This window comes from Pezoporus occidentalis, unplaced genomic scaffold, assembly GCF_034315485.1.
Source record: "Pezoporus occidentalis ecotype Australia unplaced genomic scaffold, CSIRO_AGI_Poc_V1 ctg286, whole genome shotgun sequence".
Lineage (NCBI taxonomy): Eukaryota > Metazoa > Chordata > Aves > Psittaciformes > Psittacidae > Pezoporus > Pezoporus occidentalis.
The window spans coordinates 736,292-759,478 of record NW_026914785.1 but is presented as its reverse complement, the minus strand read 5'-3'; the positions used below and the strand labels follow the sequence as shown (position 1 = coordinate 759,478).

At 43.2% G+C, this 23,187-nt stretch overlaps 1 protein-coding gene across 5 annotated transcripts; it reads left to right on the top strand.

Moving 5' to 3' along the window:
- The first annotated feature begins 2,136 nt into the window (after positions 1-2,136).
- On the top strand, positions 2,137-13,832 carry PGAP4 (post-GPI attachment to proteins GalNAc transferase 4). 5 transcript variants are annotated; one of them, XM_062626014.1, is made up of 3 exons: positions 2,137-2,657; positions 3,065-3,133; positions 12,344-13,832. In XM_062626014.1, exon 3 carries the CDS (start codon positions 12,468-12,470, stop codon positions 13,653-13,655), a length of 1,188 nt encoding a protein of 395 aa, XP_062481998.1. In that variant the 5' UTR covers positions 2,137-2,657; positions 3,065-3,133; positions 12,344-12,467; the 3' UTR covers positions 13,656-13,832. The 5 variants fall into 5 exon arrangements, with proteins under 5 accessions (XP_062481998.1, XP_062481996.1, XP_062481997.1 ...); XM_062626012.1 differs by lacking the exon at positions 3,065-3,133 and adding an exon at positions 2,852-3,043; XM_062626013.1 differs by lacking the exon at positions 3,065-3,133.
- The last annotated feature ends 9,355 nt before the right edge of the window (positions 13,833-23,187 follow it).

Sequence of the window (23,187 nt, the reverse complement as noted above, 5' to 3'; positions counted from 1 at the left end):
GAATATTTACTCCCAAAGAAAAGGCCTTCTGACCCACTCCTTTTAATTTATTACTGCCAAATTGTTCTGCTCTCTGAAACCCCATATGAAATGTAGTACAGGGTGCAATGTGATGTGTTTCTGCTGATGCCACTCAGTAGTCACTCTCCCACACACGTACTGACACAAAGGTGGAAAAAAAAAACACATTCTTTCTCACAAATTCTGCAAATCTAATGCAGAATGTTGTGAAGAATATGGTAATGGATGTCCCAGGAACGTACAATCTCTTTACTCCCTCCAGTACTGTCTCACATGTCCTTTTGCCACTGTTCTGGTACAAGATCTATTATGTTTCTAGTTCATCAGTATTTGCAGGCTTGAAAGTATTTAGGTGGAAGGTACAGTATGAATCGTTGTCATTAAAAACTAGTGGAAAACAGACAGAGGTGGTCAGCAAAGAAGGATTTTGGAAAGCAAACCACTTCTCCTGCCTTATTATTTTCAGAGGTTAACATGCATCTAGGTAAACCTGTGGATCTTCCAGAATTTCTCACCTTTCTAAGGGAGAGCAAGTCACTCTAGGAACGCAAATGTGATGCTTGATTGTGTTATTATAGGAGCATTACTGTTCCTCAGTAATGTTTCTCAGACTTTTTCCCCCATTCATCCACATTGTTTCTATAATAAGAAGCCTTAGCTGAGGGATAGCTCTTGCCAGTTTTAAGAAGTAAGGGTCGTAGGCATGAATAACTGAGTTCTTTAGTTCATAATGCTGTCCTGGGTTCAGCAGTAGCCATCATGTTTCTCCTTCTTGGTAGCTGGTGCAGTGCTGTGTTTTGACTTTTGGCTTGGGAACAGAGCTGGTAGCGATGTTTTGGTTTGGCCAAGGACTTCGTAGAGCCATGCTCTACCAGGGAGGAGGGGAAGCCAGGAGGAAGCAGAGACAGGACACCTGACCCAAACTGACCAAAGAGGTATCCCATACCACAGCACGTCATGCCCAGGATGTAACTGGGAGTTAGCCGGAAGGGCTGGGAGACTGCAGGGTTGGAGGAGGTATGGGTCGGTGCTTGGTCAGGCTTGGGGGGCGAGTTATCGGTTGGCTGGTGGTGAGATGTTGTATTCTCTTCCCTTGTTATTTCCTTTATCATTATTATCATTGGTGGCAGCAGTAGTGATTTGTGTTATACCTTAGTTACTAAACTGTTCTTATCTCAACCCGTGGGAGTTGCATTCTTTTCGATTCTCCTCTCCGTCCCTCCGGGAGTAGGGGGAGGGAAAGAAGGGAGGGGAGTGAATGAACGAGTTACCTGACTGGATTTAAACTACGACAAATGCTTATTAGAGGGAATAATAGAAATTCATCTGTTAACATTAAAAATGTGCATCATGCTAGAAGCTTCTGATCACAGGACTGGGCAAAATTCTAGCTGTGCTTAACAGAACATAGCGTTTTACTGAAACAGCATAAAGGGGGGGCTTCTGTTTAGCTTCCCCCCCCGCCCCCCCCCCCGATTTCTCCTAAAAGAGATGTCAGAGCCTGTAAATAATTTAGCCTAAATACATGTATTCACTTTTTTTTCTGGAGCTGCAGGCACAAAACTAACGAATTCTTGTAATGAAAAGCAGAAAACTTTCTCTGAGGCATATTTCAAGTAACTGTGGTTAAAACCAATTTGTATCATTAAGTGTTACAGTCACAGGGTTGAAAGATAAATGTGTGGAAGAACAGGAACACAGAGAAAAAGGAGAGGAAATGAACAGGTCAGAAGTGCCCTTGGGTCAGATTTTTGGATCCTGAACAGCCTGATACAAATTTTGGTGTAGCCGATGAGTCTCCCCATTTCAGTGAATACATCTGTAATGAATTCATAACAGATTAATACAGCGAAACCTTTGCATTTCTACACATCATGGTTGACGTACAAACAATCCGCTGACAACCCTGAAGCACCGACTTTCCACTTGAGCGAGCCTGGGGGGAGGGAGGGCCTATCGTTCACCCCGCGACGCAAAGGCATCGTGATTTGGAAGGTGGGGAGCAGGGCTGGAACCCGGACAATAAACCGCTACCAACCGGGCCGGGTGGGAGCCATGCCGGAGGAGCCAGGCGGGGCAGTGCCGCAAAGGCGGAGCCGCAAACGCCGATAAACGCACCTGGCAGATGCGTGGAGCGCATTTGAAATCCTGTCTCGGCAAGGGCTTGGGAAGTTGCGTGCAGCTTCAGGGGCCGCAGCAGTACCCGGGCCGGCGCTTCGCGGCTCCCTGTGCGGGATTCGGGGGCCACAGAGCAGAAATTAGGGACTCCGGCTGCGCTGCTGTCTGTGCCCCAGAAATCCCCTGGGGCTCATGGAGTTCGCCTTTTGCTTCTCAGCCTGCTTTCACAAGACGTTCCCGCTCGCAGGTTTCGGTCTCTCACTGTTGCCAGCGCCCCTTCCCCTCCTTCCGAGCATCCCTGTGCTGGCGTAGTCACATGCTTAGGCTTCGATGCCTGTAATCCCACCCTCACTGCCCGAGAAGGAGGAGGAAAATGTGCGGGAGAGAAGTGAGCAGCCAGCAGAGTGGCAATACAAACAGAAGGCGGAGATGCGCGGCGGGAGCAGGGGGCCGGAGTGGCGGTGGCCCGGCTCTCCCGCGGGCGGCAGGAAACCTCCGGGGCGTTTGGCCGGGAAAGGGTAAATTTCTCGGCGTGCTTAGGGCTGTCCCGGGGGTCTGGGTTTCGCGTCTCCAGCGGGGCTCGGGGCGGGCGCGGATTGAGGGCTGGGGGCGCTTTCGTCCCGTCGCCTCCCCCAGCAGTAGGGGAAGCGAAGTGCGGGGAGACGCGGAGTTAACGGGATTGTTATCAGGGAATAGGGACATGTTTTAATAGAAACGGATGGACTTGGCTGCTGGAGCTGAGGCACCCGGGAGAGGGGGGAAGTGGAAAGCGGGAAGCCGCCGGCGAAGGAGGGAATGTTGCGTGCTTGCTCTGAGGATGTGGCACTGTGTAGTGACAAGCAGAAGAGAGAGTGGCCAGAGCCTGGCTGGCTCTAAGGAAGTGGCCCTTTTGTTATTAAGGAAGGTGAGTTAAACTTTTTTTAAGGAAACGGGAACAAAACCCGACCATCCTCTGCTCTGTGCTTGGTCCCACCCAAAGCAGCCCTCTGCTGAGGTAACAAGCATGGTCAGAATTGCTGTGACGGTCAAGAGGCTGGGCAAGGGGGTAGAGAACTGGGCACATGCAAATACCATCCCTGGCTCTGCTGTTTGGCAAGGAGGTCAGAGGGTGGAGGTGGGGTCAGCTTTTCTTACCTAACGCCCTCTCTTCTTTGACCATCATCTCTAAGGTAACTGCTAGTAATCCCAGTGCTTTAAGGGTCACCTTGTGCTACCTGGCAGCTCTCCCAAAGGGAAAGAGGAGCACCTAAGTGCTGAAGTCAATGACATTTAAAATCATAGACTGTGGAGGAAGTTTGCAGCTGTCCTGATGGTTCAGCAAAACATGAAACTATACCAGTGTGCATTACAGGTCTGTAGGCTGCCTTGCCCTTACACACTTACTGAGAAAGTCATTTTAGGTACAACTATAGGGCAGCCATAAAGGCTTCCCAGGTTCAGGAAGCGCTTTGCAAGCACAGAGACCAGGAGAAACACCCTCCTGTATGTGTGAAGTCTGCTGCTTTCTTGTCTATCCAACAAGGGCAACAGTAATTGTATAACAGGAAATATATTTTTGTCTGTTATACAGTCTGTTATATATGTCTAATATTGTATAACAGACTGTATATTTTCTAGTTACTGTATTTATCCTATTTTCTTCCCTTGGGGCTCAAACAGATCGCCAGTATCCCCTAGAACCAGGGCATCCCATTTACCATGCATTGCTGTGCAGGATAAAGTCTGCTTCATACATTGTTGTGGGAGGGGAGGAAGGCCATGTATTCCTCAAAAACAAGTGGTGAATACAAAGAAAAAAATCTGTAGTGTTATTTAACATTAATAGCCATAAAAAAAGGAGGTGTTGAAAGAGGAGTGCTGTTTATCAATATGACTAAACAATTTTTCTTTCAAACGGAGGTTAGAATCACAATATTCTGGTTGTCACCTTGTACTGTGTCGCATTTTGGTTGTTGCATAGACCTATGCCCACTGGAAACTCACAGCCTTCTTATGAAGGACCTGTCCTCAGAAAAATAATATCCTATTTCCTTATCATCCTGCTTTGTTCTTTATAGTTGTAAATAAGAGTAAAGCTGTGACGTTTTCTGAGTTAGCAGCCATCACTACATATGTTGCCTTTTCTCTCCCCCTCCCCCCTTTCATATACCCACATCTCCAGGTCTACTGTCAATTATTAGAAGTCATCACTGAGGGTTAACTAAAAGGTTTTATTAACTATTAAATGATTATCAAATTGTAATTAATCCATGATTGATAATTAAATGTCATTCAAATGATGATTAAACAATAACTGAAGGATAATTAAACAGAGATTTAATAATGATTTAACAATAATTATCAATAATTAAGCTGTAACAGAATGCTAATTGGATGATGACCTAATTGGTGATTTCAGCAATGATTTAAACAATGGTTAGATGGGGGTTAAATAGTCTGCCACTTACTACACTTCTAATACTTACACTCTACCTGGACATATAAATACTCTAGCATAAAGTACACTTTTAGGCCTAATGTAAAATGTGTTACATCATTTTAGATACCAGGTTATGGGTAAGGTGTCTCTCAATCTCAAAAGAGTACCAGTGTCCCTGCTTAAGAGGAACTGGCTCAGGGGGGCTACATATATATCTGTATGTTGAAGTGGTTGACTCACAACCAACCCCATTTGGTGTGCATGCAGCTGTAGCAGTTGTAGTTTTGTCTAGTCCCTGCTTGGGCTGATACTGTTAGGTCCTGGTAAGACATGGCCTAGACTCCTTAGTTCCTGAGAAGATACAGCCTATCACAGTTCACACTGTTCACTGCCAGGGCTGGTTTGTCTGTGATGCCTGAAACAAAAGGCTGATCACCCAGAGTGGGTGCACCCAGCACACCTACCCAAATCACAGATATTCAAGGAGCTAATTTAATCTGCACATTGCTCTTCCAGTGACTGTGAAATGCCTGTTTTCATAGCAAGCCCTAAGGGCACAACTGCATACAGAAATCAAATAGGAGAGCTCAGGCAGAAGGAGCTCTTCGGCAATAGCTGTGCTGGGATACCCCATACTTGCTGCTCTGGAAAAACTCCTTCTGGACAGACTTCTCCAAGAGTAAAAATTCTTCTTCCTTACTTGTTTAGATTGCTTTAATTTGCAAAGAGTTGCTATTACTTCAGCATACCACATTTAGTAGTGTTTTTTCCCCAAAAGCTATCGATTTACCTGTGTGGATTACCAGTATGGTCAAACTGTAAAATGCCAGTTGTTCACAACAACAAAACCAGACTGATATGTTACATATCTCAGAAAAACAGATTCTATTCTTTGATATTGTCTTTAGCTGAAGATAAATAAAGTAGAAATTGCCTCTTGCTGTATTTGTGTTCAGTACCTTGCATGCAGGAGCCCTGGTCTTATTTTAACACAAGACTGACACAAGGAGTTAGAATAAAAATTATCTGTAGCATCTCTAATGAGTCAATGAACATTTAGCTCTTAGATTCCAAGGACAGCAAAAGTTAATAGTTCATGCCATTATTAGTAGCAGCTTTGTCTAATGTAATTTTTCTTTCTTTTTTTTTTTTTTTCTTTTAATAAATAGGGATACACATTTTATAATAAAGCACAAGAGCACTCAAACCAAAAGCTGAATTTAAGATTTTGGAGGGCTTCACCTCTGTGAAAACATGCAGCATTTTTTATACATATCATTATCAAATTCTATAACAACATATCCTGGGTTTTTTGTTTTTTCTATCATCTGTGGCACAAAAGAAATGTAAATTCAGACAAATACAGATTGTATAATTTTAAAGTCACATAAACCATAAACCTTTGGTATCATAGAATCATAGAATAGTTAGGGTTTGAAAGGACCTTAAAATCATCAAGTTCCAACCCCCCTGCCATGGGCAGGGACACCTCACACTAAACCATATCACCCAAGGCCTCATCCAACCTGGTCTTGAACACTGCCAGGGATGGAGCATTCACAGCCTCCCTGGGCAACCTATTCCAGTGCCTCACCACCCTCACAGGAAAGAATTTCCTCCTTATATCCAATCTAAACTTCCCCTGTTTAAGTTTTAACCCGTTACCCCTTGTCCTATCACTACAGTCCCTAATGAAGAGTCCCTCTCCAGCATCCCTATAGGCCTCCTTCAGATACTGGAAGGCTGCTATGAGGTCTCCACGCAGCCTTCTCTTCTCCAGGTTGAACAGCCCCAACTTTCTCAGCCTGTCTTCATACGGGAGGTGCTCCAGTCCCCTGATCATCCTCGTGGCCCTCCTCTGGACTTGTTCCAACAGTTTCGTGTTCTTTTCATGTTGAGAACAGCAGAACTGTACACAGTATTCCAAGTGAGGTCTCACGAGAGCACAGCAAAGGGGCAGGATCACCTCCTTCGACCTGCTGGTCACGCTCCTTTTGATGCAGCCCAGGATATGGTTGGCTTTCTGGGCTGCAAGTGCACACTGCCAGCTCATGTTCATTTTCTGATCAACCAACACCCCAAGTCCTTCTCCGCAGGGCTGCTCTGAATCTCTTCTCTGCCCAACCTGTAGCTGTACCTGGGATTGCTCCGACCCAGGTGTAGGACCTTGCACTTGGCATGGTTAACCTTCATGGGGTTGGCGTCATCTTCTAAAAGACAGCTCCTCGCAAAACTCCTTGCCTTAAGTCACTGTGTTAAGCTGTTACCTTGCAGAACTCTTCTCCCAGCTGCTTTCCACTCCCACTTGATCTGAATACTGACCTTACTGCTTGATAGCAACAGGGAAGAGCACTGTTTTCCCATGATATTGCACAGGAGGGAGCAGTCTGGTGAAAGTCAGCAGATGTTGAGAACAGGCTCCCTTCGGATTTACACGGCAGAGGAAAATGAATACACAGGAAAAGTGAGACAGAAGTTGGGGAAATAACTGTAATTAATATATTCAGTTCATAGCCTGTTTCACTAGTGGCTTTTCTTAGTTTAAGGGAAATAGACAAAGTATCTTCCAGCTGTCACATTCATGTACTTTACCTCTTAATTCCGCTTTCAAACTGCTCCCTGGATTTCTAGGGATTTATGAACAGCCTGGAAAAGCTAACTACAGTTAAATGAGAAAAGCAGGCCAGCCTATCAGTAAATTTACATTCAGGATGCAATTTTGCAGTTTCTGGGGTTTCCTAACTGTACAGGGTTACTCCCTGTGTATCTGTGCATTTTCAGTTTTCTGTTAGTGCTTAAATTCCATTTTCTTGGACAGAAAAAGTTTGTATGTTCATGGACAGGTTCTGAGGAATGGCAGATAAAAATGGAAGGCTGTGACGCTGGTTTCTACCTCTTACACCACATAAGTCCTGTAAATGGCTAAGTCAAAATCCTCTCCATCTCCCTAGCCACTTCTCTTATGCTTCATGCTATTCTTAGACCGTAGAAGTGTCATGCCATTAATGATAATAAACATAAGGTAAAGTTCTAAGAGAACTGGGAGATCAAGTGCATCACCAGCAGCCCTGGTCTGTGCCATAGCAGGAAGCACTTTAGGTGGAAGTTAAATGAAACAACTGGCTTACTTGACATTTATTCTCCAGAAGCAACATAATGACAAGTGCTTTAAGCAGTGCTTGAAGTAGAAGAGGTAAGAGCTAAATTTGGTACCTGCTAGAAAATGCACCCATTTTACTAGCACAACTGCTGAGCTCTTACTATTAAGATTCTGCTGAATGTTTTTAGAAGCACAGCTGTTGCCAGGATGGTTTGTATTTTGTTTCATTTCAAGTGTAATGGTCAGATCTGTGAATCCTTGGCTTTTATTGGACACTGCTGTTTTCAAGGCGAGCCTGAGCACATTGCTGTTAGCTGGCACCTGACCTACTAAAAGCTGTCGGAAAACAAGAGGAATTGCAGACGAGAAAAGCTCTCCATCTGGTCCAGTAACAGGGATCAGCTCATGGTAGGGACCTCAGTTTTCAGAAGCTGAGGGTATCTGTGCACAACAGTCAGCTGTGAGCATGACTACATATATTTCTCATATGTAAAACAGAAGATGTATATGGCTCTTTATGACTTTGTGAAGCTTGCATCAGTTCCCTCAGACTTGAGCAGGACTGCTTGCTAGTGCACTAATAATATCCCAGCAAGGACAAAGCTGTTGTTTCTTCCAGAGAGGGCTAATTAGCAGAGGAGCTTGATCCTGTGGTTGCAGCATGTCCGCACAAAGATAGGTTAGGGTGTAGAAGTGTTTTTTGCACACAGATCTTAACTTGAGGTGCCACTATAGTATTGACACACAAGCCAGAACTACAGCTTGTATGAACACCGTTACTACTACTGTACTGGCTGAGGGGAGGAGGGACTGTAATAGCTGGCCTTTCCATGACATTTTGCAGGATCCTACCTTTGTTTCCCACAGAGCTGACACTGTGGTTTCTGACCACATGGCTTAATCCAGCTGTTTTTGTTTTAGGAAAGGAGTGGCTTTTCCCCTTGACACTGAAAAAGGAACCATTTATTATTTTAATCATAAAGGAACAATTATGGCCTTGTCTCAAAGAACAGGTAGCAGAAGACAGATGCCCTGTCTTACATTACTTATCCAGAAACCTCCTAAAATTTTGCAGCTTTGAAACACATACGAAGCTTTGTTCCAGGAATGCATACCTGCCTGTGGGAATACCTCTCTGGAAAGGAGTTGGGAGCAGACCAAAACAAAAAAGACAAAACCAGCTTTCTCTGTTAAAGCACTAGCACAGCAGACAGTATCCTGCCCAAAGGTCATTACTCATTCTTCTACTCTGCTTAAGTGTGTGCAGAGGCAATTCACCCATCTTCATTAGGGGATTAATGATGGATGGGAGTGTAGATTTGGAAGCAGGTGATCTAGGTGTTTCTGGAAGGAACCTTCATCATGATCTAAGAAAAAAACTAAGCTGAATATGTAGCTTTGTATCGCAACAGCTTCTAAAGGTGTTTAAGCAATGTCTCTGTTTTACACAGAATATATATAAAAGTGGCTTCCACTGCAAGTATTTATGTGGTTGCAAAGTAGTTACTATTCAGGTTTCAGGCAGGGTTTTTTAAAGTACTGTAAAATCCAATTCAGATTCTTGCTTTTCTCCTCAAACTCCATTTTGCTGTCAGAAATTCAACTTAAATACTTGAAGAACAAACAAGGGGTTTTTCCCCCTAAAAAGGGGGAAGAAGTTAAAGTGACAGTGCCAACAGCTTCTGGAAACAGAATAGCTTCTGTAAAGTCAGAACCATGCTAAGGAGTAGAAAACAGTCTGACCAGAAACTCCAGATTCAAATCCTGAGATAACATCAAACTTCGCCTCTGTAGAAGCAAGAAATTTCTATCATAGATTTGGAACTCTTGGCTTCCCAGTGTTAGAGCCAGAAAGTGGGGATGTCAGTGTCTCCCCTCTTTTCTAGATCTTTCAGCTCGGTTTTGGTACAAACTGGAGTATTTGACTCACGTTAAAATACTCTGAACTATTTTTAGCCTCTGGGGATATTCCACTGCCCAGTGAAAACAGCCTTTCCCTCTGCAAATAAACTGAGAAAGTTTGTTTTAAAACTGACTGGCGGTCAACATGAATGCAAGCTAACAGCACAGGCAGCAGAGGGAGATTTGGGAGAAGTGAAATGATTGTTTCCCTTGGGGTGCTGGGACTTTCAAAAGCAGCGTTAAGAGCGCCAAGATCCTTGTGTTACTGATCAGGTGAAGCTAGGGTGAATCAGAAAGGCCTGTGAGTATGCCGCTGTGAGCAGCATGGTCTGCTTCCAGGCCTGCGTGCTTTCCCAGAGATGGCCGCTTCCTCAGAAGAAGCGAGGAGATAGATGCCTCCGGGTGCTTAACCTCCGCCCCCCGGTGTGCCCGGGGCCGGGACACCAGCAGGTGGAGTCCCAGCACAAGGCTCCCAGCAGCAGGGGCAGGGCAGCACGGGCTGGCAGGCTGCAGCCCGCAACGCGCCCACCAGCCCGGCTGCAGAACGGGAGGACCTCAGGCAGGCTTCCCTTTGATTCACCCTGTGAGGCGGCGGCTGCAGGGGGAATACGACACGCACTTCTCCCATGTCAGTAGAAGAGGGTACACGGGAGGAGGCCTCTTGGCGTGGGTGGGGATTATTAATGGATTATGTATATCCCAAGAACTATAGAGCTCACTGAAGGCTCAGATCTTCAGCCTAGCCAGCAGATGAAAAATGAGTTTCTTTCCTCCCCGAGAACTAAACTGCCCTCTAGCTTTTCTTTATCTCCTATTCCCACTGTGATCCTCCCTTCCAAGTTTGGAGGCTGGCTCAGCAACAGTGCCAGCAGTGCTTCTCGCATCCAGAAAAGGCTTCAAAGTGTGAGGGTTTTTTTTTTATGCCAGTGTGAGTTGTAGAGTATGATTCTGAATTCTGTGTGTACCCTTAATGTTTGTGACTCGTTAGCAGAAAATGAAGGAAAGCCCTAGATTTTGGATGAGTAAATGCATTTAAATGCCAGGTTTTTGCATCTGATGGATTTCAGGTGTTTGTGTCCTGAATCGGGCTCCTGAAATGCTACCACTACCTTTAAGGTTACAAAGTCCACTGATGCAATACAATGCAGTATCTCTGAAACAGGATTGTGTAATCAGAAAATGAAAAAAAAAATAATAAAAAAGCTGTATGGGGAGGCACTGCAGATTCTCATGCATTGGTGTGCAAATGTTAGTCTGTTTAATTACACTAAATCTTTGAAGTCTTGTGTTTTCGTGAATCATAAGATAGCAGAATACTGATGCCACAGTCTATCCAAGGAGGGTTTGAGATCTCACAGCATGAAGTACCTGGTCTCTAGCAAATATTTGGAACAGCTCTTATGTATTTTCTATTAATCTTAGTAAAAGCACTTTCATATCAGTTAGTCAGATTTTTCTTAATGGTAAATACAGCAAATATGTGACTACAGTAATGAAGGCAGTTTTGAAGTAGTCCTAGAACTAGACCTTTCTTGGTGTCATCTGAGTCATTTCTTCTACATGGTTTGTTCTTCTGAGACAGAGAAGCAAACTCATGGCCCTGATATCTTTCCATTCACACATCATTGCTTAGGCTGCTTCAGATGACAGTGAAGAGAAGGAAAAAGGGCCTTGGAAGCACCATTTGATGATCAGAACTTGGTGAAGGCAGAAGGTTAAAAATGAGAGCAACTCTGCGCTGCATGGTACACAGTCAGCTGGAAGGCATGAGTTACCCAGTTCATAAGGAGGGCTAATGGGAAGTAAAAGGGAGAGTCAAACAGCAGATTAAAGAGGGAAATCACTGGCACAGGAGAATTCATATAACAGCCTACTAGCCCTGATTTAGTGTAAGCTTCTGACAGGCAGGCTGATAGGTATTTGTGACAGCCCAGAGAAGAACAGAAAAGCAAGTATGCCAAAATTAATTTCTGTGAAGGTGGATGTTTGCTTATAGTGTCTGTGTATACACCCACTCCACATATTTATATAAATGTTTTGATTTAAAATTAAAGGCATATAATTTTAAAATAAAAACTTTTAAATATGAGTCAATGGCTCAATTGCATCTTGCTAATCTTGCTGTGACTATGTATTTCACAAGGTCTAGAGAGGAGGAGACATCTGAGACACACACACACACACACACTTAGCATACACATGCCCTTAGTGAAGTAAATTGGTATCTTTGTTGCCTTGCTTCACACTGCGAGGAGTAAAGTGAAAAGGCATGTGTTTGGAAGGGTGGGGGCAACAGAAGGGAAACACATGTCATTCCACAGAGATAAAAGTTTGTCTTTCAGATATGTGCTAGGCTAAAGATACAAGAGATCTGGCTTTGGTTCATGTCTATGACCCAAGTCTTACTATATCACAGTGACCAGATAGTTGTGTCTATAATTTCTACTTTAAAACAAAGGGATTTCCACACATCCTGCATATACATTGCCTGATTGTTTTGCATTTGAAGCATCATAAACACAACAAAGTCCTGTCTAGCTAGGTCAGATCTGAGCTCCTACATGCTGAAAAGGTGTTAGGGGCACTTTGCTAGAAATTAAGTTTGTCTTATCTTTCTTCAACCTCTCATGACAATTCTGTGATGCCCCCACCACAAGGCACTCCTCAGAGGCCTTTTATTTTGGCTTACTCAGTGCCTAGCACAAACTTTCCATTTTGTCAAATCACGTTTTCCCACTTGGACAGTTTCTATTTCATTAACCAGCTCTTTTCTTCCTCTCTAGGCTTGGACAGCTTGTGCAGGTTTGGCAGCCACTGCCCCAGTGATACTCGTCAATCCAGGGAAGATGCATGGGAATTGAAGGAATGAGGGCATGAATAAAGCAGGGGTGCCCTCCTACAGCAGCCATGTTACACCAAGCCTGGCAGCTGTATGGAAGGTGGTGGCGTTGGTCCAGTCCTTTTATCCATCTCCTCATGCTGACTGTGGTGACATTTGGTGTGCTTGCACCTTTGATTTGCCACCGGCTCCTCCACTCTTACTTCTATTTGCGGCGGTGGCACCTGAACACTATGAGTCAGGAGTTCCTGGAGCAGAACCGGCAGGAGGGCCAGGCTGCGCTCCATTACTTTGAGAAGCTTCAGATACCAAATACCTCCGAGGCCTCTGGCAGTGACGCCTTCCAGCCCTTGCTGCTTGTCACCATTATCACTGTGCAGAGGCGGAATGATTTCCACTATGTCTTGCAAGTGGCCTCTCACTTCCACCGTCTCCTCCAGAAATGTGGTGCACATTGTCGGAGCCACCGCATCCTCCTTTGTAATGTGGAGTCAGACCCCAGTAGCCATCAGGATGTCAGGCTGCTGAGCAGCTTCTTCCCTATGGTCAGTCATGACAGAACAGGTGAGAACCCTGACCCCAGAATGAACCAGTTTGAGAAGGAGAAGCAGGACTATGTCTTCTGCCTTGAGCAGTCACTATTGGCGTACAACCCAGAATACATCCTTGTAGTGGAAGATGATGCTGTGCCAGAGGAGGAGATATTTGCTGTCTTGCAGCACCTCTTGTTGGTCCGGTTCTCCAAACCATACCTCAGAGATGCACTCTATTTCAAGCTTTACCATCCTGAGAGACTTCAGCGCTACTTTAACCCTGAACCCATGAGAATTCTCGAGTGGCTAGGTCTGGGCATGTTTCTGGGACCCATGCTGAACTGGGTGTACTCCTGGGCAACTGGGAGACCCAGCCTCTGTTGGCCTCTTGTCTTGTTCTTTGCTTTATACAGCATGGCTTTGTCAGAGCTGGTGGGACGGCATTACATGCTGGAGCTGCGCCGGCTGGCTCCCACGCTCTATAATATCGTGCCAGTCACTGAATGCTGCACGCCTGCCATGCTTTTCTCTGCTCCATCTGCCCGCCGTGCCTTAGGCTACCTGAAGGGGCTGCACTGCCGCCAGGGTTTTGCTAAGGATATTGCCCTCTACTCGCTGCTGCATACTAAGGGAGAGAACGCCTACGTGGTAGAACCCAATCTGGTCCGGCACGTGGGAATGTATTCCAGTCTTCGCCTAAATGATAACCCGAAACTGCTGTGACCTTTTCATGCCTTTGCAGGCATGCAGCCCAGAGAGCTTGCCACTGAGCAGAGAGACAGTGTGCAAACTCAGATGTTGCGCTGCTATCACTGGGCATCCTGTGCCTCCAGGTGAACAAAGAATAAGTCTATTTAAAAGAAAGAAGTTTCTCAAAAAATAAACTTACATATGTGCAGACCCTGTTTAGTATATACTTGGACCTAAACACTATGCACCATGTGGGAGGGGAATGGAGGATTCCAGCTGGGGGTGTGGATTGTCAACTCTCTTTAATCATTATTAGGGAAAAGCTCTCACACCAGTATAAACAGCCTGCTCTCCTTTACACTGGTTACAGAAGTCCTCACCTTAGGGCAACAGAAATGTTGGACAAACTGTTTCAAATTTAAACTATTGAGGAGGAAAAGCCCTTATTTTCCCATCCTTACTGAGGTCTGATCTCTGCCTTCTGTCTGTTTCTGTTTCAAAACTGTGGTTTTGAGCAGACCCTTCAAAAGCAGCAGTGGTTTATGTGAACCTTCTCAAAAATTTCACCTATATTCATCAAATTTTACAGGGCCTCTGTTTGTATCCCCCTACAGATCCTATCTGCACCTCCATCCTTCCCACTCTTTTCCTGGAACAGAGACTCCTAAAAACAGAGCTGCTGCTGCTTCATTAAATGTCTGAAGGCAGGAATAGGAAAGCAGAATACAGCCATTGATGTTACACAGCCAGATCACAAATGCACATTTTCATTGATACAATACAGACATTATGAACAATGTAGGATGACTACTGTGTTGGTTAGTATCATCACTAGTTGTAGTGTATCCAGATCATTCAAAAGGGTCTTATTAGTTGCTGACTGGACATTCAACATGAATTTACCTGGACTTCTGATCAGCGCAGAGCCAAAGGAGAGATTAGATCAGGTGTGGCTCTTGTGCAGGATCCCTGTTTCATTTTGGATCTCAAATTCACAGCTCAGCCCAAGTGGTTTATCCACTGCTCTTGGCAGCAAGCTGCCAAGCAAGCTGTTTATTATACCCAAAGGAAATGAAACTAGCTGTTCATAATAACAGTAGCACAGCACATCAAGGGGCCACTCTGATACTGACCCATTAACTTAATGTGCTCTGGTTGTTAAGCATTTGGGATGGGTACTTTGTCCCACAGCTTTGGGCACAGTTAAATATAAAGCCATGCAGATGATCTCAGACAGGATCAAAACTGGCACCAAAATGAAAAGCCAACCTTGACTTTAGCAGGCTTTGAGTCAAGTTCACTTTCATGTGGAGTTTGGTTGAACTATTTCTGAAACTATATTCCTATCTTTGGAATGAACCAAGTACAGTATTCTTGTCGAGTTTTGGTCAGTGGGGGTTGCTTCACCTTTTCTTTTTGGTGAAGGAAAAGTTCTACTTTGAATTTTCTTTCCCTGTGTCTCTTGGGTGATTTATGCCTTAAGCTTTCAACAAGTCTGGTTATACATATGAAGGACATAAAACTCATGAGAGACGAAACCACAGAAATTTGCAAACCTCCAGCTGTTAGTGTGCAATGGGTATCCCACGACACAAATGCATAATGTCAGTTAGCCAAGAAATGGCTTCACAACACAGAGCAGTCCTCTGCTCTTTTAATAATTATCTGGGACACTTTTATAATACCTTTGGAATTCAGATGTGAGGAAAAACTGCTTGTGGCTTCCATATCATTCCAAAGGCAAAGTACCTCTCTGTCAAAGGACACAGGAAAAATTGCACAGGCAGAGCCATGATTTATTCTTAGCTGCTGGAAACATCAAAGATACCAGAGTGCTCACAATGTCAGGCGGGCAAACCTGTTCTCAGGCTTTCTGGTACTATGGGAATATGGCAAGATTTGAGTATATTTCATTAAGCACTTGCGCATGGGAGGAAATACAACTTGTTTATGCATCTTCAGCTGTGGATGTTTCAGTGCTGTGTGCTTTTTCTTCACTCTTTTTCTGTCTTTGTACTATACAAATCCAGCAAGTGCCCTATTCTCTCCATGACAGTCCATTCATACTCCTTGCAAAGAAAATCTCACAACAAGGTACAATAAAAGGAACATGGAAAGGAAAGAGGAGGAAGGAAAAGAAAGAAATAAACTTTAGAAAAGAAACCAACTAACTATGTGCTGTTAATAAATGTTTTGATGTGGGAAATGATTTAACTATTTGTCTCAAAGTCATTTTCCTTGTTTGCCCTGTAGTACTGTGTCATCCCAGAATTTCAGGGGAGAGAAGTAATTTTCCTGAGCTTCATAGCTGGAAGTTAAGAACATTAATTTGAGACATCCCTTCTAAACTAGAAGACAATTTTCAGGGCATAAGAGATGAGAGAAGTTGACTGGGACACGAAGCAATACGCAGACGGCTTGCAACTTGAACCTGCTAGTGAGAGAGTTTCAGATAAACCCATTGAGAATGAGCTCCTTTGTACATGAAGCAGGTTAATAAATTCTTCAGATCTTTCTGGAATAATTTCCTTGAGTGCCCAGTTCACCTTTACAACAGAGGTGCTGCGTTTACTGAGCCTGCTGGGGACTGTTTTTGAGTTACTCAGGTACTTGCCCAGTGTCAGCCATGCCCAAGTGGTGTGTCAGGCAAGTGTTCCTACTGCTGCTGCCTCTCAACTTTCACGAGCAGATTGATTTTTCTTATTTTCCTGTGCCATGTTTTATTAGAAATGACAAGTCAGAGAAGTGTACTTCGCCCTTGGAACAAAAAATGGGAGGTTACTGTGAGTTCCTAATTCCTGGTGGATTTTGTTCCACAGTTTGAGCAGTTTCAAACACACATGCCTTTTTGGTCTCTTTTTCACTACGCAAGTGGAGCTGAGTTGGCATATTTCATGTTACATAAGTTCAAGGCCCAGCATTAACTCCTTGAAACATGGCCTCGAGAGTTTGGTTTTGCTCACATTAAAACAAACTTAGTGATTATTTTTGAAACAAACAATATGGATTTTCTTGTTGTTTGTTCATTCCAAATAATTCAGAGACTATTTTTCAATGCAGGAACTACTGCTTGCACAAGAGGAGTCTTTCCTGATGGGCCAGACAGCAGGACTCAAGGTGTTATTGTCCAAGATGTCGTGGTTCAAACCCAGCCAGACAACTTGTTCACTCACTTCCCACCCTTATTGCCCTCCCCCTATTCCTGGAGGGACGGAGAGGAGAATAGAAAAGAATGCAACTCCCACGGGTTGAGATAAGAACAGTTTAGTAACTAAGGTATAACACAAATCACTTACTGCTGCCACCAATGATAATAATGATAAAGGAAATAACAAGGGAAGAGAATACAACACCTCACCACCTGCCGACCGATAACTCGCTCCCCCAGCCTGACCAAGCACCAACCCATACCTCCTCCAACCCTGCAGTCCTAGCCCTTCCATGTAAATCTCAGTTACATCCTGGGCATGACGTGCTGTGGTATGGAATACCTCTTTGGTCAGTTTGGGTCAGGTGTCCTGTCTCTGCTTCCTCCCAGCTTCCCCTCCTCCCTGGCAGAGCATGAGGCTCACAAAGTCCTCGGCCAAACCAAAACATCAGGCTGAAAGTCAAAACACAGCACTGCACCAGCTACCAAGAAGGAGAAAAATGACTGCTACTGCTGAACCCAGGACACAAGACAACTCAGGGGAAGTTATTCAATGAAACTACCTTTGTTTCCAAGTTGATCCAACATAAGCATGATTCTGGCAGAAGATGAAGCATAAATTGATAGATCCCTATTAGACTGGAAGCCCAAGTAGATTTTGTAACTGCTGTAGGGTCAATGTCTTAGTGAGAAAACATTAAAATTGAAGAGAGGACAAAGCCTTCCTTTGAGTTTTGAGGAGCTGTGACTCGCCACACAGGGTATTTCAACAGCAATTTGGCTGGATGCAGGGTGAACTAGTTTTTTTCTAAAGATATTTACAAGCAAACTCTACCAAATAAACAACCTTTCTATTAAAACTCTGTTGTCTCTTCCTTCTGTATGACATTGTTCCTTTTCATGACAGGCAGATCTATATCTTTACTTACTATATCTGACTAGGAAAGATACATCTGTGTTCATGCTTCTCTGTGTATCTGCATGGATGTAATAATTCAGATTCTACAACAATTCAGGTTGAAAAGGACCTCTCAAAGTCCCTGGTCCAGTTTCCCACTCTGAGCAGGTCTTACTAAATCAGGTCAACTCAAGGCCTTCTCCAGTCAAGTACTGAGGCATTTTAATAGGGACCCAAGACATAATTAAGCTCTTAAGTGCTGAATTTAACCTTAGTATACTTTTGAATGGAAAGGCTATGTATTTCACAGGAAAAAAAAAAAAAAGGGTAATTTTCCGTGGGAGACAGTTGTAGTTAGAGAGGCACAGGCAGTTTCTCTCCCAAAGTTAAGAGCTTCTTTTGTGTATTTCCACACCAGCTGTATAGATGACGTATCCAAATACAGCAGATGGCAGGGCCCAACATGTGGTTCTGAATAATCTTAACTAAAACATACATCTGCCAAAAATGCATACAGAATTAGGTACTCCATGGCCTGTGCTTCTTCACTGCAAGTGTCTCTGTTGCCAGAGTAACTTCATTTCCACAAACTATCTGTCGTGACTGCTCATGTTTCAGGAGAATCTGCCCCATCAGCCAGTTTATTCATGGACCTGTAGGCTAAGAGTCAGGACTATCAATGTGCATTTCCAAGACTTTGCTCTGCATGGCAAGCTATGAATGCCACATTCCCAGCTGTGTAGCCAGTGGTGTTTTTTTAAATGTTGACAAATAAAATTGAGCATTGTATTGTCCTGCCCTGTTAGTAAGCCTCTGGGCAGCTATATATTCTTCAGTGCCTACTTTCTCTTTGACTTTCTGCCATGGTGTCCAGTGTTCTTCCAGCATATGCAAAAACTACATCTACAAAGGGCATTTCAGCAGAGTGGTCCACTTCAGACATAAGTTATAGTTTGTATTTTGCAATGTTAACCTGCAGCACCTAAGTATACTTCTTTGGGGGGACACTGTGCTGCTTAGATAAACAGATAGATAATAAACAGTTAAGTGTCTTCCATTACAGCAGCCAGTGGTTTAAATGCTTGCTTTTTAAAAAACAAAATGTCAACAGGAAGGCAGGGTCATGACTACTGCATTTGTCTTCATGTCCTCTTACAGCTACTTTGCACAGCCCAGAAAGTTTGCCCCCCAGAAGCCTGATTTAAAGTTGTATCTTTGTTTGCTATTCCCATTATTGAAATTATCACAGATATTTGGGGTTTGATAACAGTAATGTGTTTGACTGATTCTCATGGTGTTTATTGCAGCCTAGCTTTAAGATGTGAAGAACAAAGAGTCAGCGAACCCTTCCTGTACAATCGCCTCCATGCACTCTGTGAGCCTGAGTCTGTTCTACCCATTACTCTCCATACCCTCCCTGGTGTACCTGTCTGCAGATACTACTGTGGAGCCAAAAATACAGGTGATTTCTTTCACTGGGTTTAAAGGCCAGGCCCTCTGCACTGGGGGTGAGGGCTGTAGGTGAATGAGGAAAACAAACCACTTAATAAACAATATCTCTGATTAGATAGGGGTGAACAAGATGGACTTTGAGACAGTTAAGCAAGACTGCAGAGTACAGAAAACAGGAAACAACCAACACGGTATGGAGAGGTGAGGGGGAGGCAGACTCCACTCAGCTCAAGTCTGCTCTGATTAGACTTTAACCCCGTCACGCAGGCAGCAGTCTCTTGAGTCAACAGAGCCAGGTGTTTTTAATGTGGATGTGTATCATACTCAGACATTCTTCCAACTTCCAGTGTTTTTTTCTCCCCACTTCATCTCAAACCCTTTCACAGGCCAGACCACGTACAAAAGTGTTGATAAGATTAAAAGTACTTAATTTACAGAGGAAAGCTTTAACTTTTTTTAATTTTTATCTTGGTGATCATGTAGTCTCTGAAATGCTTCATCCATTTGTCATCCTTCTTTCTCATATATACTACAGTTTGTCTCTCCTCACATTTACTTATTATTTTCTTTTTAAATGCCAGTTAATATGAATAATTAAAGTAAAAATATTTGAATGATACTACTAGAAACACACAGAAAAAACACAATCATCAACCTGAAGAAACACAAGCAATTCTGAGATTTTTACCCATTGCCTTTAAACCAGGCTTTCCACTGATTTTAATGTCCTTCATCCAGCTGCCCTTCACTCAAAACAGTGCAGAACTGACAGATCCATTGACAGCAAGATTGGATATAATGAAAATAGCAATTAAATTAACTTCTACTATGAAAATCCAGTACTTGTATTATCGAACTCAAGAAAGCAAACCCACAAATGAAGACTTAAATAATAAACCAAGCCACCTGTAAAGACAGTTTTTAGTGGTCTTTAAAAATTTTTAATGTATACTTCTGTGAACTTTTGTATGGTAATTTCAGAAGGAAAAGTCAACATCAGCAAAATCTCCAAGGCATTAAAATACAAAATTCACTTATGCTATGCCACATTTGAGAGGAGATGATAGGCATTTGTGTTTCAGTAGGATCCATCTCTTTTACAGCTGGCCATTTTCTGTTTCTGTGCTATAAAAGGAACAACAATGAACATTTAAGCTCTCTTACTAGTTACACATCTTGCTTGCAGTAATGTTTCAAAAACAGATCTGAGTGGGCTATAAAGATTTTTATATGGCAAGACTGTTTATATTGGCTTTCTCATTAATAGATAAGACATAAGCCATGCAGAAAATCTTCAATCACTGTATTTAGTTAGATATGTATTCAAGTAATCAATTCTCACACATCTGAAACTCGCAAAAAAAAAAACAGTTACTAATCTTTTCTCTATTAAAAGATTTTTCTCTTCACTAGAAAGTGGATCAGGAATCACTACAATAGTCTGTAAAATATTTTTTTAAGAATACCAGTAACTGAGAGTACTTGTTCCTTAGCTCATCTGCCCTTCCTTCCCATAGCATAGGCAGAGGTGGATAAGGAGCCCTAGGGAGACACAAAACAGCTGGTGCTTCCTCAAGAACTGAACTGCCTGAGGAAACTCTTGCCTGCATAGCCAGCCCTACAAACTGTATAACACAAAATAGTGGCAACACAAACAGCAGTGGTTGCTACAAAAGGGTCTCTGTTTCATGCCATTTCCAAGCCATTTTGTCACAAAGTTGTTACCTATACCCCTTAATATTCAACTGCACAACCTTTGCCTCTTTACCTCCTCTTTACCTAAATCCTCCAAATCTGATTCCTGACCTGTGTTCTTACTCCCCTGAACACACCTTCCACCAGGGCTTCAGTGTTCCTCCCACTCCATGCCCACCAAAGGTGTCCCAGTCTTCCTGTATTGTGACAGCTGCATTATCAAAGTCATGCTGTCCATGGCCACAAATTCAGCTTCTCTGAAAGTAATGTCTAGATGTAACCACCTCTACCAAGGGTGCTGGCACCAGAAGTCAGCCTCCTGGTAGCTACAGCCCTACAGCCCTATGGCTTCATCACGTTATGCTGAAAAAGGCTTAAAATAAACCAAACACACAAACTAAAAAAGTCATTCCAAAATTAGTTGGGTCACTGGAAAGCTGAGAGGGAGTTGGCAGTATTATGAGTTCAAACATACCTCAGTGAGACAGGATTAAAAGTTAGATAATACACCAATTTTGCCATAGAATAATAAGTGCAGGCAATTATTAGATATTTTTATGGGGCAGGTAAGTTGTTTGGTTAAATGCAAGTACATGGCCTTCCCTTCGCAATGCAAGCTTATTCTTTTGTCATTTAAGGATACATAATATCACTATAACCTAATTTTTAGAGGTGTAAGTACCCCAAATTATGATTATGTAGCTGTGATAATGGAAGTATGTACTCTTTCCCCATGTTGTTTAATATCACTCTACTAGTAATTTCTGCACAGCATGGTTAGTGTCACAGGTCTCCATGTTAATAGTACTAAACCTTGCAGTGACATTATCTAGCTGGGTTGCTCATTCCATCTTGTTGCTGAAAAAGGCTTCCATTCCTAAATTAAGTGAAAAAGTTAACCATCATGTCCATTCACGTTTTTTTCCTCCTCAGTCCTCAGAATGTCTGCTAGGACCTGCAATCCTTGTGCTTGAAGTGCTGCATATTGGCTCAGAAGGACTAGAAGGGCACATACTAGCCATTATCTACTTTTCTTCTGGAAGAGTTAAGAAAGCAAGGTGGGCTGTGGGAGATTATCTAAAGTGGTTTCTAAATGTCAGACGCTATTTTTTTCAAGAAGACTCCCCCCAACTTTTCTCTAATAGCCTGACAGACGATATCACAAATGACACTGGGAAAGAACCACTTCCTAGGACTTTCCTGTTTGTGACAGTTCCTAAACAAACCAGGAATGGTGGACTCAAACTCTGATTTTCAATGTGGCCCTGAAGAAGACCAGCAGCATGACATCTTCTTGGTCTCAAGAGAGTCTTAGATAATGTATATCATTAAAAATATTTTTAATCCACACTAGATGCCTCTGGCGAAACTTTAATACACCATGGGGTTCATTTTTCTGCGAGGATGGGAGAAATGGAAGATACAGTGAACACTGTAAAGCAGGGAAGGCTTTATGCCCATGTTAGGTACCATAGTATTCTTCAGCAAGAAGGTATGGATCAGGAAGGAGAATATTAAAGAAAACAAAACAACACAAGCACAAGGCCTTCCACTGGAGTGTATCCTCAGCTTTTTCAGAGATTTCCCTGCTGACGGTCATTTCTCTGCTGACTTACATGCTACTGCTGGCAGCATGTAAGCTGTTAAGATTTCCTACAGGCACTGTCTTGGCATGTCTCTACAAGAGACAGACTTAAGGAGGAACTGCCCTCATGAAGACAGTGTTGCTCAGTAAGAGGAGAAATCTCTCACTCTGTCCATGTAAAGGCTAAAAGGTGTCAGTACATGAGTCAAACAAACGGTGAAACTACGTCATTCTTCAGGTAAACATTGGGTCTTTGTGGTAAAGATATGCTAATGTCCAAGGTCACAGAGCATGTTGTTGGTGAGGGTATGATGTTTGCCTAACAGCCCCCATGCTGTACTTCCCTCCAGGAGTACTGACTTGTAAAAACGAAGAAAAAAGTACATCTACCTGGATTTGGTGAATAGCTGTGATGTGATTTCATATAAACTTGAATGCTGATACACCATTTTAGAGCATTAGCATTTTTTTCTTAGAAATTTTTTGCTAAGCAACTGAGAAGTTTGTATGTCCTTGCAATATGGGTAGGTGTTTCAAAGGGAGTTGGTGGAAAATTTGGCTTGCGCTTATGCACCTCAGTGAAGGCATATTTATTCTGATAACCATCATTCTCACTCAAACACTGCATTAGAGGAAATCAGACTTGCAGTTTCATTAACGCTGATATGGTAACATTGCATTTTGCCTTTCCATATACTAACTGGAAAATAAAAACAAGTTTCTGTGCTAAATTTTCAAGTGCGGGAGATCAGTGTAACATTTAGAAGCCACTGAAATGACAGTAACT